The sequence below is a fragment of the Corvus brachyrhynchos genome, unplaced genomic scaffold (assembly GCF_000691975.1).
Source record: "Corvus brachyrhynchos isolate BGI_N302 unplaced genomic scaffold, ASM69197v1 scaffold26, whole genome shotgun sequence".
Lineage (NCBI taxonomy): Eukaryota > Metazoa > Chordata > Aves > Passeriformes > Corvidae > Corvus > Corvus brachyrhynchos.
Genome location: NW_008239324.1, coordinates 6,711,012 through 6,728,433, shown reverse-complemented (window position 1 = coordinate 6,728,433; position 17,422 = coordinate 6,711,012). Strand labels below are relative to the sequence as shown.

General features: G+C 47.7%; 1 protein-coding gene across 1 annotated transcript in view; it reads left to right on the top strand.

Annotated features, from left to right (window-relative positions):
* Window positions 1-1,084: 1,084 nt before the first annotated feature.
* Window positions 1,085-17,422, top strand: part of NECAB2 (N-terminal EF-hand calcium binding protein 2) — a 92,346-nt gene continuing 76,008 nt past the window's right edge. The window contains exons 1-2 of the mRNA XM_017740820.1: window positions 1,085-1,157; window positions 3,239-3,297. Coding sequence (XP_017596309.1) covers window positions 1,085-1,157; window positions 3,239-3,297 — 132 coding nt within the window. The remainder of the gene's footprint in view (window positions 1,158-3,238; window positions 3,298-17,422) is intronic.

The window sequence follows — 17,422 nt, the reverse complement described above, 5'->3', positions numbered from 1 at the left end:
CTGCCTGCGGTAGTGACGCAGCTCCGTCCGGTGACACCATAAATGCTTTCACCCCCATTTCCACTGCTGCTGCTCAGGCCAGCCCGGAGCTTACCCTGCTGAGCCAGCTGGGTGTTTAACGCTGGAGACCACTCTGCCTCACTTCTGTGCCCTGCAAGTCATTCAGTGTCCTGTCCCTGCTGCCCAGTGGGAAACTTCCACAGCCACAGTGACCAGAGCAGGTCCATCAGGGAAGCGTCAAGCAACTCCCTGATCAGCTCAGTTTGGATAGAGCAGATTGTTTTTTTTCCTACATAGCTCTGGCTGCAGCTAAGAAGTGATGCTAGTCCCTCCAGAACAGGGGCTCCATGTCAGGGACTCATTTTCCCTTCTTCAGAGCTCCTCAGCCTCCTTTGGTCCCCAGTTGTATCCTTGCAGAACAAGCTCCTGAGACCTGCTGGTACTTGCCAGGAACAATAGAAAATTACACCTTCAGAATCCAAACAAACATCTGAAGTTTACCAACAAGACAAAAACAGAATTGTGGTTTTCTGATTTTATTGTATTTGTGAGTCCTTGCAGTGAGGGCTGATGTGTTTCAAACTCGCCTGCGGGTGTGGCAGAACTGAGTGCATGAGTCTGAACTCAGGTACATTTATTATGCAGTTAAAGTACAAACTTACTGCTTCTGCTTTTTGCTTTGGTGAAGGTCTTGTGAGATGTCGGAGCATGTTCATTGAGAGCTTTTAATTCTTAAATGAAGGGAAGGGTGGCCTCTTTTTACAAGGAGCCATCTTTTATGTATCACCTGAATTGAAATAATTTCAGTAAGATAGTCTTGGGAACTCCTTTGATTGTTCAGCCTTCACTTTTTTGGCAGCACTTCTGTCTTTGAGCACAGGACTAAACCCAGCCACATCTTGGCCAGACCGCTCTATATAAAAGGTCTACAGAGCATTATTATAAATTGCAAGTCCAACGATTGCTTAAGTCTTCACTTATAAGGGCCCTTAGGGAGCTGTCAGGCTGTTGCAGGCTGTGGTGGTTTAAATTAACCTGCTTTATTTGCGAAATACAGATATTTGTGGGCAGGCCAGCAGCCAGCATGTCACTGCTGACTGACAGCTCCTGGGGCTGTGCTAAGCTGCTGGTAACTGGGGGCACTTGGGGAGTGGATGGTGTGGGGGAGCCTTTTAGCAGAAGGGGATTCAAGGTAGAACCAACCCTGGAGGCTCCAGGGAAAAATATCTGACTTCCAGGGCCCTTAAGCAAGCCGTGAAGATTGAAGAAAGCTCCTGGCCAGAGAGCAGCTAAGTGGGGAGGAAGAAAAAGGAGCACAAATTTTGTTGCTATTGTTGGCTGACTCCTGCCTTCTGCCAGAGCCTGGAAAGCTGCACAGATCCTCTGTCCAGGAAGAGTTTCCTTTGACATTCCTGGGGACAAGCCCTCAGGGCCAGGTTTTGGATCTTTTGATGTGCAGCTCAGAGAGATTCTGAGAGATTCTGCTGTGGCATGAGAAGGAAAATATCTCACAGCTTTTCTGCCTCTGTCTGTATGAATACACCCTTCTGCTCCATATGGGCAGCCATGTTACACAGCTTGGCTTGGGAAGAAGGACCTACAGATATATTGATTTACAGGAGCAGAGCAGGCAGCCCTCATGAACTTTTTGCAAAGGAAGCAGAATGGATTTTGTTTTCCAGGCCAATTTTTTCTGGTTGCATTCATTTCTTGGAAGCGCTGTCAACAGCTCTGCTTGGTTTTACGTCTATTCCACAGCAAGCTGGAAACAAGGGAAAGAAGGGGAATCCTGAGCCAGGCAGCACTCATGCACAGGCAGCGTGGCCCTGCTCCCTAACCAGCATCACTGCCAGCTGGGAAACCTGCTCTGGAAGGTGACAGCACTATTTACTAAAGATATTGACCCTGCAGGTGAATTTCCTTATCTTGGTCTCATCGGAAGTGAAGAAGCTGGGAAAATAACTGCAGGAACCACCTTTCTGGACTGGGATGCAGCTGCAAGGGGCTGCAGTCCCCATGGCCAGGCCAGGGTGTTTGAGCACAGCCCAGCTCTCTCTGGGGTAAACAGAGCCGGGTTGGGCACAGCGCTAGAGCAGGGGCAGCTCAGAGGGGCTCTGCTCAGTAAGACAGCTGCTCATGCAGACTGGGAGTGAAGGGCCAGTGCAACAGGGGTTGTGGGCGTGGAAAGTTACTGCTGATGACAAAGTGCAGATTTGGGGATTTTGTATTGGGTAGGTTTCCAAATCTGGGTTGTGCTTTTGTAACCCACTGAACCCTTTGCCAGGGAGGCAAACTTTAACCAGAGGGCAAGTAAAGGGCAGGATGGAATCGTTCCTTTAATGGCAAATAAGTAGAAAATCAGGAGAGTTGTGTTTTTTTTATGAGACCACAGGCAGTTTTAGGCCTAAAACATTCATTCTTTTCAAGAGCCAGCCCAGTGGAGCAAACCTCATTAGCAACTTGGCATTAATACCCGAGTTATCCAGCATTACCGTAACTTGGAGTCAGCAGAGGTCTCAGAGGCATAGATAGCTTTCAAAACTAATCAACCAACCAATAGATCTTTCTACTGAAAAAGCCAGGGAATTTGTATGCCAGAAAAAAGTCCTTGGTGTTTTCCTGGAGTAATAAATGGACATTTCAGTTTAAACATTAAGGTCTAGCCAAACCAAGCAAATGACAAAGTGGTGGGATGCTGAGTTCAGATGCCCCAGTGGCTGCAGTGCCCTGAAAGCACCCTGGGCTTTCAGCCCATCCCTCACAGGGCATCCTGCTTGAGGACCAACAGGGACACAGGGCCTGCCAGGCCTTGTCCAGCTGGGAGAAACAGGGATGTGTGTGATGGACATTGTGGCACAGAGAGGGATGAGATATTTATCTCCCCAAGCTGCAATGGAGGCTGCAAAAAAGATGAATGACAAGTGAAGTTGCACAAGGTTAACGTAGCAATGTTGTTTCTAAGCAAATCTGAATGGTGGAAAGTTTATGCCATGTGAATCCCTCGTGCTGTGCAGCTGAGTTTTCTTTTTCTTCTATTTTTTTCTTACCTAATCTGGTTGCTGGGATGCCAGGGGTGGATTTACTGTTTTATCAAACCACAGCCTGGGAAAATGAGCAGCACTGGCAGATGCTGACATGTCATGGCTCAGGGCTGGAGGGATTTCACAGCTGATGCTGCTGAGCAGCTCTGAGGGTGGGATATGCTGCGGGCTCACTCCCATGAGGGGATGAGTGACAGCCCTGCCTGGAGCGGGCAGCCTTCACCAGGACATCTGTGGGTGTCTGCCTGGAACTCAGGTCAGTGCAGATGGGAGAGGTTTGACAGGGTCTGAGTCTGCAAGCAGAAAATCCAAGGAAAGGGAAACTGGATACATGGGGTATCCACTCCTCAGCAGTTTTTCTGCAGCTGGTTGGGAAGGAGGGTGTCAGCATGACCGGGAGGGCAGAGCCAGTCATGGGCACTGTGATGGGAGCAGGATTCCAAGCTCAGATGTTGCTGTTGAAATTTTCCCAGAGCCCTTTCCAGTACCTGTTTGCCAAATTCCCTTTGAAGTTGCTGAAGCAGCTTTTCTGGAAATACTGCTCTTGTAATGGAATCTCTGCCCAGGAAATTAGGGTGATAATAAACAGTAAGACACATGAGCAGTGAGAGGGAAGGGTGGCATTTCATGTGAATGAATTACAGGTGATAGACACTGCCTGAGGTACCCTACTTGCAAAAACATCCTTCATGCCCCATATTGCACCTTCATGAAACTTGAGCAAGAGATTTGTCAGGAGGGTGAATTTCTGGCATTGTTTTTGCTGGCTGGAGTATAACTAGGGTGGCTTGGGGCAGCGCATTAAAGCATGCAGGATGCAACCTCTGCAATAGATTGACCTGATCAAATGTGTAATAGTAAGAAGCTTTTCTCCTCTGAAAAGAAAAGCTTTAAAATCCTTCTTCTGTTTTACACGGAGGGGAAAGTAAGACTTTTTGGAAAAGTTTCACTAAAAACAGAGGCAGAAAGCAGCATTCGATCAGGGACTTAGAGCAGAGCCTCAGACATTGCAGTGAATGCTGTATCCTCTGGCATTTTATGGTGGATTTATGGTCCCCTTTTGGGCTAGTGCTCCATCTCAAGGCTGAGACAAATTTCAGAATTGTGTTACACCAGAACTGATTTCCTCCTCTGCATAATTCAAGGTTTGATGAACTGGTGTTTATAAGAAAAAAAAGAGGTTCCCAGGCTATGTTGTGGGGCTCTGGAGCAACCACTTGTACTGATTTATAGTGAACATGACTGTCATCCTGAGGCTGATATAAGTTCTCATTCCTGAAAACATAAATATTTATATAAATGTTTTTTGGGGAGTTGGAGAAGCACGAGTCTGAGAAAAAGATCGAGTTATATAAACAAATATTATCTGTCTGATGTAACACTCCAAATACCTCATCCACTGAGTAATCTGGATGTGACATAACAGGAGAGCTGGATGAGAGCGGGCCAAGTGAAGTGTTCTCATCCTGAAACAAGGGAAAACAAACCAAAGGGAGGTAGAATTGCCCATTCCCAGGCTGCCTGACCCCTGCGACCTTCTTTGTGCTCTGTTATATCCATTTTCTCCAAAAATTTCCTCTTCCTTTAAACAATGTAGTGGATACCCCTGTGTCCCACTGGGAAAAGGTTCATTGCAGAGGAAGTGATGCAGTTCTGCTGGAGCAGATTCCCATTTGCAAGTGGAGCATGTGACACTTTGCCAGTGTTAGGTCAGGAGAACTGGGGGAATTTGAAAGCAATCCCACAGCTAAAACAATAAGGTCTGGCTCTTGTCAAATATCATCACAGATGAACCACATTTCCCCCTTTCCTCATGTGTGTGGTTCAAATAGCCTTTGAACGCTGCACTGATAAGGGAAATGCATGGGATAAAATTCTGACACAGGGAATAGCAGCATCGTTCTGCTGAGGGCTGAATGAATGACTGATCCCCACATTCTCAGTGAGGCTGGAAGGTCCCAATGGCCCCTGCTTGGTCAAAGAACTAATACTAAGCATTTTCCATACAGAAATATGATTTCCATATTCCTCTGATTCCTTAATACTCGGATTTGTCAGGATGCTATTTTACTAATTATCTCCTAGTTTGGAGTTTATATTATACAGGGAGGGCTCAGGCATCAGGACAGTCCATTTGTATCGTGACTTGAAACTCACCTGGACGTATTGGGGTTTTTTTCTTTTCTGACAGCTCGTGCAATAACAAATGGAAATTACATTCTCAATAAACAGTCCATCCTAGGAAACCTGACAGCCAGCCAAGATTGGCTTAGAAATCCTTGCAGTGGCCACAGGCAGGCACCCCAACTGTGAGAAGGATTCAATGTGTCCTAGGCATGGGCAATGCCTGGTTTAGCAAATAGGGTTATCCAGAACAGGGAACTGAAGGAAAATCTGTAACAGCACAGTAAAGATAAGAGGCCAAAAGAGGAAAGTCTGAAGAAAATGAACTATTTGAGGAAACTTCCTTGGATTTAGGCTGGAACATCTGGGCGGCCCTGCAGCTGCTGAAGGCTCTTTGGAGGCTGCTTCCATGTACAACTCTGCTGCTGCTGAGGCAGAAACCTGCTGGGCATGGGCTGCATCTTGCTTGCTCTCCTTTGGATGAGAAATGCAGCACATTTGTGGAGGAGGAGTAGTGATATTATTACAGGGAGCTGGGAAATGATCGTGTTTTTAATTAAAGGTGGACATTTTCTAGGGCTGCTTAACTGCCCTTCACCAATGCCATATGGCCCTTGGATGAAGCTGATCCCTGCTGTATTGTTAGTCTGGGAAGGGCGGATATTTTGGGAAATACCTCCTGGAAGGGCAGTGCTTCACTGACATGTGAAGGTGGTGTGTTCAAAGAGGCCTTTGTGGAAGGCACAGGTGCCTTTATCTTCTCTGTTTTCAGCTGCTGTGAACATTAGTTACACCAAGAACCCCTCGGTGCAGGGCACAGATGAGCATCCTTGTGCTGGGTTAGGGAGCACAGGATGGTGTTTATGGCAGCCTGCTTGCCCAGGGTGGGACTGCCGAGCCCCAGCCCCCAGCCAGCTCCCCTCCTACCTGAAAGTCAATGTAAAGATGTCCTGGTGCAAGCTGGTGCTTGTATTTCAGTGAATATTAAAGGCAATCACTGTTTGCTTGTGTAAGGAACAGCCCCAAATCCAGCCTCCTAGCAGTACCTAATCCGCTGTCAGAGCTGGGCTCTGCCCATGCTTCTGAGCATTTTGTGGTTGATACTGGGCAAGGCTGTCATCCAAGCACATCATATTGTGAGGGCTGTTTATGATGTTGGCATGTGAACCACCACAAGATTGGGCATGGACAGCCCATAGTTCAGGAAGAGGATGAATATGGGATGGCATTATGTTGTCAGAAGCCCATTGCCAAAAGTCTTTGAGAAAACCTTCCTTCGCAAGAGCACTCAGAAACATATGGAACTATTCTGTTAGCCAAAGCTTTGGTATTTTGCCTTAAAAATGGAGCATCCAATGCTTTTTTGCAGCCTGCCAGGGGAGATGAGCATTGGTGTCTGTGTTGGGGGGTGTAGGAGGCAGCTCTGCTGTCAGGGATGTTGTGATTGCCAGCACAGATCTTGCCAGCACAACTGAATATGTCCTAAAATAGGACTGAGGAAGGGGATGGGTCAATAACCCAGAAACACCCATATAACCATTTTACAGAGTTGTAGAATCACCACAGAATCCTTGAATGGCTTGGACTGGAAGGGATATTAATGATCATCTACTTCCAAAGCCTGTCCATGGGCAGGGACAGCTTCTACTGGACCACTTTGCTCAAAGCCCCATCCAACCTGGGCTTGAACAATTCCAGAGATATCCACAGCTTCCAACCCGTGCCAGTGCATCACCACCCTCACAGGGGAGAGTTTCTTTCTAGTGTCCAACCTAACCCTTCCCTCTATCAGTTTGAAGCCATTCCCCCTTATCTTGTCACTCTAGGCCCTTGTCCAAAGTCCTTCTCCAACTCTCTTGGACTCTCTTTAGGTACTGGAAGAGGCTCTAAGGTCTCCCTGGAGCCTTCCCTTCTCCAGGCTGTACAACCCCAACTCTCTCAGTCTGTCTCCATGGCAGAGGTGCTCCAGTCTCTGATCATTGTTGTTTCCTCTGGACAGGCTCCAGCAGGTCCACATCCTTTTTAAGAACTGGGGGCCCCAGCTGGCTACCTGGAGAGACTTTCCAACCAAAAGTCTCTGGCACTTTTTGATAATTTATCTCCCCAGCCCCTGAATTTCCTAGCAACAAGATTAGTCCCAGCAATACACAGTCAGTGCATTGTTGGCCAGCCCAGCTGGCCTCACTCAGGGGCCCCACAGGTGCCTGGGTGCTTTTCACCAGTCTTTGTGGCCTCTCCCAGTCCTGCTCTACCTTTCCCCAAGTCAACAGTCCCAGTGTCCTCCAGCCTGCTGGTTCTTCAGGACCAAACATGCCTGCTCCTCTCAGGAGTGGTGGTTGGGAGACTCACATCTCGCTGCTGCAATCAAATTCTTTATGTACTTGATGTTTACAACAGGCCATTAAGGTGCCCTGGAATGCTATAAAACAAACAGCTCTGGATTTTTTTTACAAGTTTGATACTAACAGCGAGGAATGCTCCACAGCCATAAAGGACAGGAGCACTGAACTGATTGTCTGCTGGAATGGTTTTCAAATATGGAACGGGCTTCTGGAATCACTTGCCATAAACCTGGAGGCAAAAGTGAAGCAGTAAATCTGCTGTGACTCAGAGTGTGCACCTGGCAGAGAAATCCGCAGAAACATTACTGCAAGGTGACAGATTTATTCTGGATACAGCAGGTGAGGTGCCTTGTAGGAATCCCTCTAAAATTGCTCAGAAAAAAAGGGGAACCCAAATGAGGAGCCAAAACAACCTATGGATGCAACCAATAAGCATTGTTTTCTTTGCCAGGAAGAAAACCAAAGAGAGATTCAGATAGTTCATCTCGTTGCAGTTTAAGATTTCTCTATTTCTGAAGCCCTGGACACAAGCTGCTATTTAATAGAGCCACTCTTCACAAACCTGAAGTGGCACCTGAAGAAAACTGCTGGCAGATCTCTCAACAGAGAGCCTTGTGTCCTGGTGCCAGGCATCCTGCCCAGTGCCCACACCTCCTGGTGTCTGTCAGGAGGAATAGGCTTCTACCATGTGAGAGCTGATGCTAAGGAACCCCATGAAGAAATTTGAAACTGAGCTTGCTGCAATGAGCTTGGACAACCTGTGTGACCTAGGAGTCCTTTGTACTTACAAGTTTTGTGAGGTTTCATTTAATAGCTCTATTTCTGCCATTTTAATGAGGGGAAGTGATAAATAATTGGCTTCATATTTCTGCTAAGTGTCTCATTCAGCGTCATCTCCTACAAAAATATATGGTTTATCAAGCACACCTAAATTGGTAAAAGACCTGATAGCTCTTGTATCACTTAAATTTGAGATTTGCTTTGGATCTTTTTCCCGTGGTCTTCCAGAAGTTGCAAAGTTGAAGCTACCTGAGTTTAATTGCCACACTGTGTCTTGCCATCTGAAATCACTAGGTAGCAGACAGAGGAAGGGTAAACCCCTCCAGATATCTCCCACTTGTGCTGGAAGAGGGTTTTCTCTGCAAATCTGTGCCTGGCAGCCCTGAGAAGCTGCTGTTCTCTGCTGGGCTGAGGGCTTGGCACGTTGGCCTGGCAGCAGGAGCAGCCAGCCCAGGCTTTGCCAGCGATGCTCAGGGCATTTGCACAGAAATGACGTGGAGATTGTCTCCATCAGAATAACTTGGACATGGGGTTATGTAATTATCTGGCCATGGACTGTACAGACATGTTTTCAGGGAGGTGATTTAGCTGTCATGTCAATCCCAGAACACTGATCTGGACTTGCATAGGGTGGTAAAGCTGTCAGGACAGGTTTTGCTGGGAAAAAAGATTCAGGCTTGTGAAGGTATGTTGAAACCCCAACTAAAAGGATAAAACCTGTGTGTATGTGACTCAGAACGCAGCTGCAAGTGGGAAGGTCAGAGCTGGGATCTTACATTTTGGTAAAAGGATGACAGGTGGGATGTCATCCCTAAGGATGCTCAGGAATGTTGGGATGTCACACAGAGGCTTTGTGCAAGCAGGGCAGCACTGAGACAGGGATAGCAAGCTAGTTAAAAAGGTGATTTTCAGGGGGTCTGAAGTTATTCACAAACTTGCACCAATTTTGTGAATAGCTATGGATTTTTAAACTTCCAAAAAGAGAGGGGAAGACAACTAAAAAAAAAAAAAGAAGGTGATGCATTAATTAAGATCTCTTTAAAGCAATATTTAAAGAACATTATGCTGCAAGGACTGTTTGGAGACAGTATTGCAACCCTCTCTGAGGTGACCCTGTGTCCGTCCCGCAGCAGCACAGCTCCCTCTCCTGACTGCAGAACTCAGCAGCCCCCAGATGAAGGGTTATTGCGCTCGCTGGGACTCAGGCTCATTTCTACAGCGTAAATGTCCTTTAAAGCACGAAGGGATCCATCCCTACCTGTGGGGGTGGGCTAGATTCAGACAGCTTAAACCTGTAATTATTCCAGGTTCTCTGTTGAAGTGCATGGCCCAGTGGGACGTTCCGTATCTCTAACTGTCCTCTCCAATTCTCATTTAAAGAAAATTTCTCTTTTCCAGAGTGAGGGCTGCTGCCTAAGGAGGGGACAGTGGGCAGGAACATCTGCTGGCAGCACCTCGGTGTGATGAGTTTCTGACCTTGGCCGCAGCATGTGGTTAGGCTCAGCTGGGTTCCTGCCCTCCCTGCTGCCATCCCATGTCCCAAGGCTCTGCAGGGACATCAGCAGTGCAGGTACCAGGTAAACACACTTCGTGCCCAGACTGCCCGTGTCAATCTGCGATGCTCTGACCTTTTGTCCCCGTGAAGTTGTTTTGACATCTTGATTGTCCACCTTCTTCCACTGTCAACAACTTAGATTATCCTCAGATATTTGGTATTTCTGCTGTACAAGGGCTTGACAAGCGCTGTTTGTGTTGCCCAAGCAGCTTTAATTCACCAACTTTTCTATGGAGAGCTTTGGACGGGAGAATGTCCTTTGAAAACAAGATTGGTTTCTCGTGCCGCAAACTGTGTGGTCATCTCCATCCCCAAACGCAGCAGTCAGGTAGGGCACTGGACCTGTGCCAGGCTTTGAGAAGGTCACAGAACTGACAGAGGAGTAGAAAGCTGAGCACTGTAAGCAGATGAAGACACAACTATCCTATCCTTCTCAGCCGTGCTGCGTTACCTGCACTACCATGGGAGCCGTGTGTGTCAAAGCCCAGCTGGGAGAACGCCCAAAGCTGCCCAGACTGGGCAGGTCAGAGGCACTGCTCCAGGCATGGGGGCATGGGGGGAGCTCCAGCTCAGAGACAAAGCCCCAGATGTTGCAGACAGCTGAGACTCATGTCAGAGCCACACAGTGACCCTCCTGCCCGGATGCCATTCTCCAGAGCACTGCTGGGGCTGGCCCCAAGGGGACTTTTTATTGCTGTGAGGGGATAAGCCACCAGAAAACCACACTCTGCTGTAGCCCAGAGCCTCCCTGCAGCCTCAGCATCAGGCACTAGATGTCCTTGCACGCCATGCTGTGGATGTGCAGCCTTTGGTGCTGCACAGGCTGCAGGAGGGACATTTCCATGAGGGTGACAACCACTGGATGAAGGTGGCCCTTTTCCAGTTCTGGCTTTATGGGACAGAAGGGAATTTATGAGGGCAAGGCACTTGCTTCACTGCCTGTCTCCATGCTCCCCTGGGAATTCTGGGTCAGGGGCTGTCTTGCTTTTGGGCGTCATTTTCCATGACATCCCAGCAAGCTCACCTCCACCAGCACCTGCAGCTCAAAGTCACTTCTTGGTGATCCCATTAAATTATTTCAAGAGCAGCCCTTTGTTGTGGGAAATCGATATCTGCCTTGAGGGCCTGTTGATATCTCAGTGAAACCCATTAAATTACATGAGTTTGATCCCAAAGTGGCAACCACAGCAGCATTTTAAAATAGCTCCACAGCCAGGAAACCCAATAACATGCTCATGAAGTGACTTGTGTGTGTGTGTGTCCAGCAGTAAGTCTCCCAAACTCTTGGTGAATAATTATGGGAGCAGTGTAAGATATAAATAATTTCCCCGGGTCTGTCACTTTGAGGACAGCAAATAAGGACAAATAAAACGCTGGAGGGAAAATGAATGTGCCCGGTGCTTGAGCAGTAAGGAACAGCATTGAGTGTGCTGCTAAACTGATGGTCTGTACCTGAAAGACCAGTTCACTGCTGGAGCTGCAGTGAGTATCCTTTGGAGACCACCTGGCAGACCTCTCCCCCGGCTGTTGCTGTGTTTGTCCACACGTGTTTGTGGCAGTGAGCCTTTGCCCTGGGGATCCCATCTAGGGGTACAGCCACTAGCAAGCCCTGGAGCCAAGCAAAACTTCTGGTGTCCCCTGAGGGCAAATCGCAGCCACCCAGCAGCTGCTCAAGCAGTCCCTGGGTGTCAGCACAGCATTTGCACGTTCAAGCCCTCCTCCGGTCACCCGCAGAGCAGGTCAGGGGGTCCCACCCTCGGGCTCCACTGGGGTGCTGGGTTGTGTGAAGCAAGCCTGGTTTGTGGGTTTAGTCCCTCTGGGCACGGGTTTTGTGCCCAAATCACTCCTGTCGTGCGGTTTCAGCATCCCTTTGAGGACAGAGAGCAGTGCCGCAGGCAAAGGAATCCTCCGGCAAGCTCTGTGCCCTTCTGAATAACCTCCATGTGTTCACAGCTTTAGCCACAGGCTAAATATCTTAAGAATAAGAAAGGTTTGTATTATACCTCTCTAAACTGTGCATCCCCTGGGGCAGCTCTTGGCCAGTGTCCTGCCCACGCCCCCTGTGCCTTTCCCTCTGCCTGGGCTTTGCCACCGTGCCTGTACTGGGAACCCCAGAGGGAGTCCCGCTTTCTTTGAAAGCTGTCAGATTTTACTTACTGAAAACTAATTAACTGTATTTATTGTCAGAAATAAACTGGGGAGATCTTCTTTCCCCCTGCAAATGCAGTCAGAGATGATATCTGCCGAGCAAAGGAGGAAATTACTTTAGAAATTAATTACAAAGGGTATACGCAATGGGAAAAGTGCCAGTCCCTCCCTGCCCACTCTTGTTATGAAGAAGCTTGATAGCTCTGATCTCAACACATTCGCAGACACATTTCGACTATTAAAACAGTGCAGATTATCAGGTTTATGTTGTAATTGGGGAGGTTGGTTATGAAGAGGCGATATTTTATTTAGGTGCAATAACTGAAACATTTTTAAATTGGTGGTCATGCTCACACAAAGGTTTAGAGATCTGAAAGTCTGTAATTGTCCAGTTCCATGCGTTTCATACTGTTATATATGATCTGAAATGAGGTGTACTGGGCACAAGAAACAAAGGGTAATTTTGTAAGTGAAGAAGTGGATTAGCTTATTCCAGGGTCCTTAATAGTTCTGACCTCAACTACATATTGAAGGAGAAAATATTTTAGTCTGCTTTACATGAATGCTATTATAAGTAATAAAACTGCAAGAAACGTTACTGTAGCTCTTCCCTTCAAATCCACAATCACGAGCTCTATCGAGCCAGTGGCCTTTAACTTTAATCAAGGGTGTGCTAATTTGGGTGTTAAATGTACATTTCCTCAATTACCAAAACAACAGAGCTAAGTAATGTCCCTTAATAGCCAACACCAAAACAAAACCAACCACCACCCTCTGAATTTATTTAGCAGCCATCAGCAGAAGGTCTTTAGCCACTGTTTGCCTACATTCCTGCACCTCAGAATAACTAAAAGGCTATAATATTATTCGGGTTTTGAGGTGTCCACTGAATGGTGGCAGGATCCCTGGGGACTGAAGGCCATGTCTGGAGCTGATGTGGGGGCCCCAGCCCAGGTGTCCTGAATTTTTCAGGCTGCCCAACCCAGTCAGGAGCTGTGCTGCTGCTGAGGGGTTTGGAGAAGCCACACAGCTCCTAGGCCTTCTCCAGGATGAGCTTGTGTGTGTCTTGGAAGGTGAGTCTCTTATGAATTAGAGCTTTGTTTTTTATTTTATTTTCAAAAATTGTTTTTTTCTTATGGTGACAAATTCTCATATTTCTCTGGAGAACCCCCTCAGAGCTCTGGGGAAGTCAGGACTTCTGAGAGCTGTGATGTCCTAATGCTGTATGAGTTTTATTTAATGGTGAGGTTAGTCCCTGTAATTCCTGATTACCAGGTTTCCTGGATATCTCTGCCTTTAGGATAATGAGCAACAATAACCAGAACTCTCCAGCTGTGCCTGGTCTCCATTTGCAGCTGTTGGGTGCATTGGGTGGGCTGAGTAATTCCTCAAGAAAGATCAGGCTCTCTCACCTTGTGCTGGACCTGCCTGCTCCCCCCTTGGCTGCAGTGCTGGCTGGTCCTGGAGTGGGAGGCATGTTTGGATGCAGGACTACTTGAAAAGAGAGGTTTTTGTCTCGTTAGGGTAACTATGGTTGGAAGACACTCTGGAGGTATTCAAAGTATAAGTCCACATCTTGTCTTAAACAAGAATTCGGCTCTTTAAGATCAACCTGACATAAAATGGTGCATTTGAAGCTTTTACAATCCCTGATTGCAGGGCCCGAGTCAGAAACCTGTGATCCCAGCGACTGAGGTGAACTTGATACTTCTTTAGTGTGTGGGCAAGCTGTGTTACCGAACCATGAGCTCAGCTCCTTTCAGCTTGAAGAGGGGAGGGGGTTGGTTGTGTTTTTAGGAGTTAACACACTGCACGTGGACGTGGTCTCCCTGTATCTTCTTCAGCTCAGACTGGTGAGTTACCATGGTGCTGTTGGCAGTGTGACATTTTCAAGCTGGGATATACAGTTTTTTATAGAATCACCTGGTGATTACATGCTGCATTGTAATAAACATAAGTTAATAGAGGGACTAAAGTGTCATTTCAGCTTCCAGGCTGGGCAAACAAGGTTGCTCTGCCAAATTCCCATCTCTCTGACAGGGCTGCCATTTCCTCTTCCTGCCATTGAACTGTTGCATTAACCTCAATCCCTCAGTCATTAGTAAATATTAGTAAGCTGTACGTGACATTTTGCACCAAGCAAGGCTGCAGGTCCTGCCTGTTGGAAGTTTTTAATTAAATAAAGCTGCCTGCTGTGGGCAGAGGGATGGGGGGAGAAGGCAGAATTCAAAGGGGAGATGAAAGCTGCTGCCTCTGCCTCCCACGCCGGGGTTTGGGCAGGACTTTTGCTCCTCTCGGACCTTTTCTTCAGAGGAGCCCTTGTGTTTTTCAGATGGCCTCTCATCTGAAATTACAGCACATGGTTTGTGCATTTGCTCCAAGTCTTTCTGGAAGTCACTGGAAAATACTGGATGTAGCACCTGAATAAGCCCCATATGAAATCTGGTAGAGCAAACATTGTCAGTGGTAGCAGTAAGCCAGTGTTTGTGGCTTACTGCCACCAGAAGCTGAGCTCCAGGCCCACCAGGCAAAAAGCATTGTCAGGTCAACATCAGACTTGAAACTGGACTGGCAAAAGTCTTTTTCTGAGATCTCAGAGTTTCTGAACTTGGAGCTGGGAGTGAGAGAGAATAGGTCTGATCTCTCACAGTCTTCAACAACCTTCCTGTCCAACTGATCCATCATTTATAACACTGTAGAGGTCTGGAACAACGCGTGTGTCCAGCCAGCACAGCAGTGGGGAGGCTCAGTGTTAAATGTTGGGGCAGGGAAGGTGGAGCAGCAGCTGCTGCCTTTCCCCTGCAGCTCTCCCTTCCTTTGCCAGGCAGGGCTGGAGCTCTCTGCCTGCAGCACAGCGTGAGGAGCAAAATGCCAGCGGGTCTGGGACTGTGCTGCACGCTGGGCTCTGCTGTCCTTGGGCACCACATGGCCTGACCACGCTGAGCCTACCAGAACGTGTAATTAATGCTTGCTGCTTTCCCAGGGATGCACTTTGCCTGCATTTAACTGTGCCTGTTGGTTGCATTCTCTCTCTTCTCTCTATTTATTCCTATGCCACTCAGCATCTGCATTATGGATAAAGCTTTCAGGGCAGCCAGTGGCTGCTGGTGGTCCTGCTCTCTCCACCTTTAATTAAAGAGCAATAAGTGTGCTGGATGTCCAGGAGCTGCAGCTAAAGAGTCAAGTAAATCCTGATGTTTCCACTTGTCCATCACTTGTTTGGTTTCTTCTTCTGGCCCTGGTTGATGGCTGCTTGCCGGGGTCCGTGCCATGACCAGACACACAGGATGGTGGGAGAGGTTGGCAGAGCCCTGATGCCTTGGCTGCAGTTGTGTTTATTTGCACAGGACAAGCAGTGTCCCATCTCCCTTGGCAGGAAGCAGGGGATGAATTTTGGCACACAGAGTTCAACGTGAGGTCTGTGCCTCTGCCCTCAGCTGTGCTGTGGCACGGGCTGGCACCAGCATATGCCTTGAGGGTTGCTCTGTTTCCTCATTTCCTCACCTGGCTCAGATAAGTAGTAACAGTCTCCCACTTTTTCCTCAAAGAGAGACTTCAGCCTTATGGGAACTTGGAAACAGCCCTGAGCAGCACAGCCCAGTACAAGTTATTGGCTTCTTCCTAATGTGAATGGCAGAGTTTTTTTCTATCTAAATCTATTTAGTATGAAAAATGAGTATTCAAATGTCATAGAGTTGGTTTTGACAGTAGCAAGAACTGTTTTTGACAAAAGCACAGGAATAACCCAAAAATTCAAATCCAAGTAGTGAATCTTCATGGTAAATAGAAAGGAAAATTCAAAGAACCTTATTTCTAAATTTGTTCAGTCAATAGTTTTAATTAGCAAGCATATATAGTAATCCTAAACTGGGTGTGATCAATCCAGTCTGAAGCAGCCATTTAGTGGAGGGATGTCTAAAGGAGAAAGAAGGACGTGAATAATCTGAGCACTGTACAAGTACAAAAGAGCAGAGTAGTTCTGACTGTGAGGGGTACAGGAGATTGGCACCACTTCATGGCAAGGAGGACAAAATATTTCTTGGCTTCTCTTTGCTGTGAGGTGTGAATGCGAATTGAGTGGTGGTTGGGTTGTACACCAGCCTGCTCTGAGCATCCCCATGAATGAACACAAAGCCATTGAAGTGCTCCACACAGCCTCCATGAACCAACACAAAACCCCTGAAGTTCCTCTGTTTTCCCTCATGAATTTTGTGTTGCTGGAGAAGGAAACCCTGAAAGGCATGAGCTTGGTGAAAGAGGGGCTCAGCCTTTGGGTGTCCTGACCTACTGCTAGGCTTCTCTGTGCCCCATTTGTTTAAAAGCCTTTCAAGAGCTTCCAGCTATTATCCATGTAATCCAGCAGAAAGGACTGGGCTCCCACTCACTTTTCTTTGAGCAGCAGCTGAGAGGGAAATGCACATTCCCCACCTGTCACCTCAAACACAGAAGTTTCACCCTAATTTACCTGAATAAAGATGGGTGGTTAGAAGAAGCAGCTAAATAATTCCTCCAGGTAGGCTTTTCTGAGGGTCTGGGTTCTGGTGAACTGCAATGTGTAAGCTCTGTTGAAAGAAATAATTTACTGATGTTTGCTTCACTTAAAGCAGTGGTTGGTCAGGCCTTTTGGAGTGATCCTGCTGTTGGTTGGAGGCACAGGACTCAGTGTGGGAAGCATGCAATGCTTGCAGGTGGTGCTGAGCATGCTGGCTCCTGTGACAGGGGTTTTCAAATCTGGGGACATGGCCCTGGTGGGTCATGAAGTCCTCTGGAGCTGCCTGGAGAGGCTCTGGATGTCGCATGTGGCTACTCCAGAACTCTGGGGAAACCTCCAAGTGTGACTGAGTCTGAGCTCTCCTGCTTTGGTGCCTTCCTGGGTTTGAACTCAAACTGTGGGAGCTCAAGTGTGGAGTGGGAAATGAAATTATTTAGTGCCATTTTGTCCAGAAGTCTTATTGCCTTTACTGCAAGTCTACATCGTGACCTGTGAGGCTGAGCACAGGAGTATCTCAAAGGAATATCCTCACAATACAGAATTACAGGGCTAGGAATATTTTCCAGATGAGCACTGTGGTTACTGCTGTAGCCACAGATGTGGCAATACGCCACCTGGAATCACTGACTATTCATTGAATAGGGAATTTTTGGAGTAGGGATAGGGGTTTAGGGGCAAGTTTTATTTTCCAGCAACGAAGAGTTGCTAACATCTGTTGTGGGGGTAGAGAGGCTGTGGAGGGGAGAGAACATGGATATAGTCTTTTCAGACATAAAATGCCTAGAAGGGTGGTTTGTGTTGGAGCCCGGGGGGCTGACCTACCCCCACCCCAAAAGTCCCCCCTTGCTCTTCGGGCAGCATCCCCCGCGGGTCCCCCCGCGGACCCGCCCGCTGCCCGCCGAGCGGCTGGCGGGGGGGGGGGGGGAGGGGGGGGGGAGCG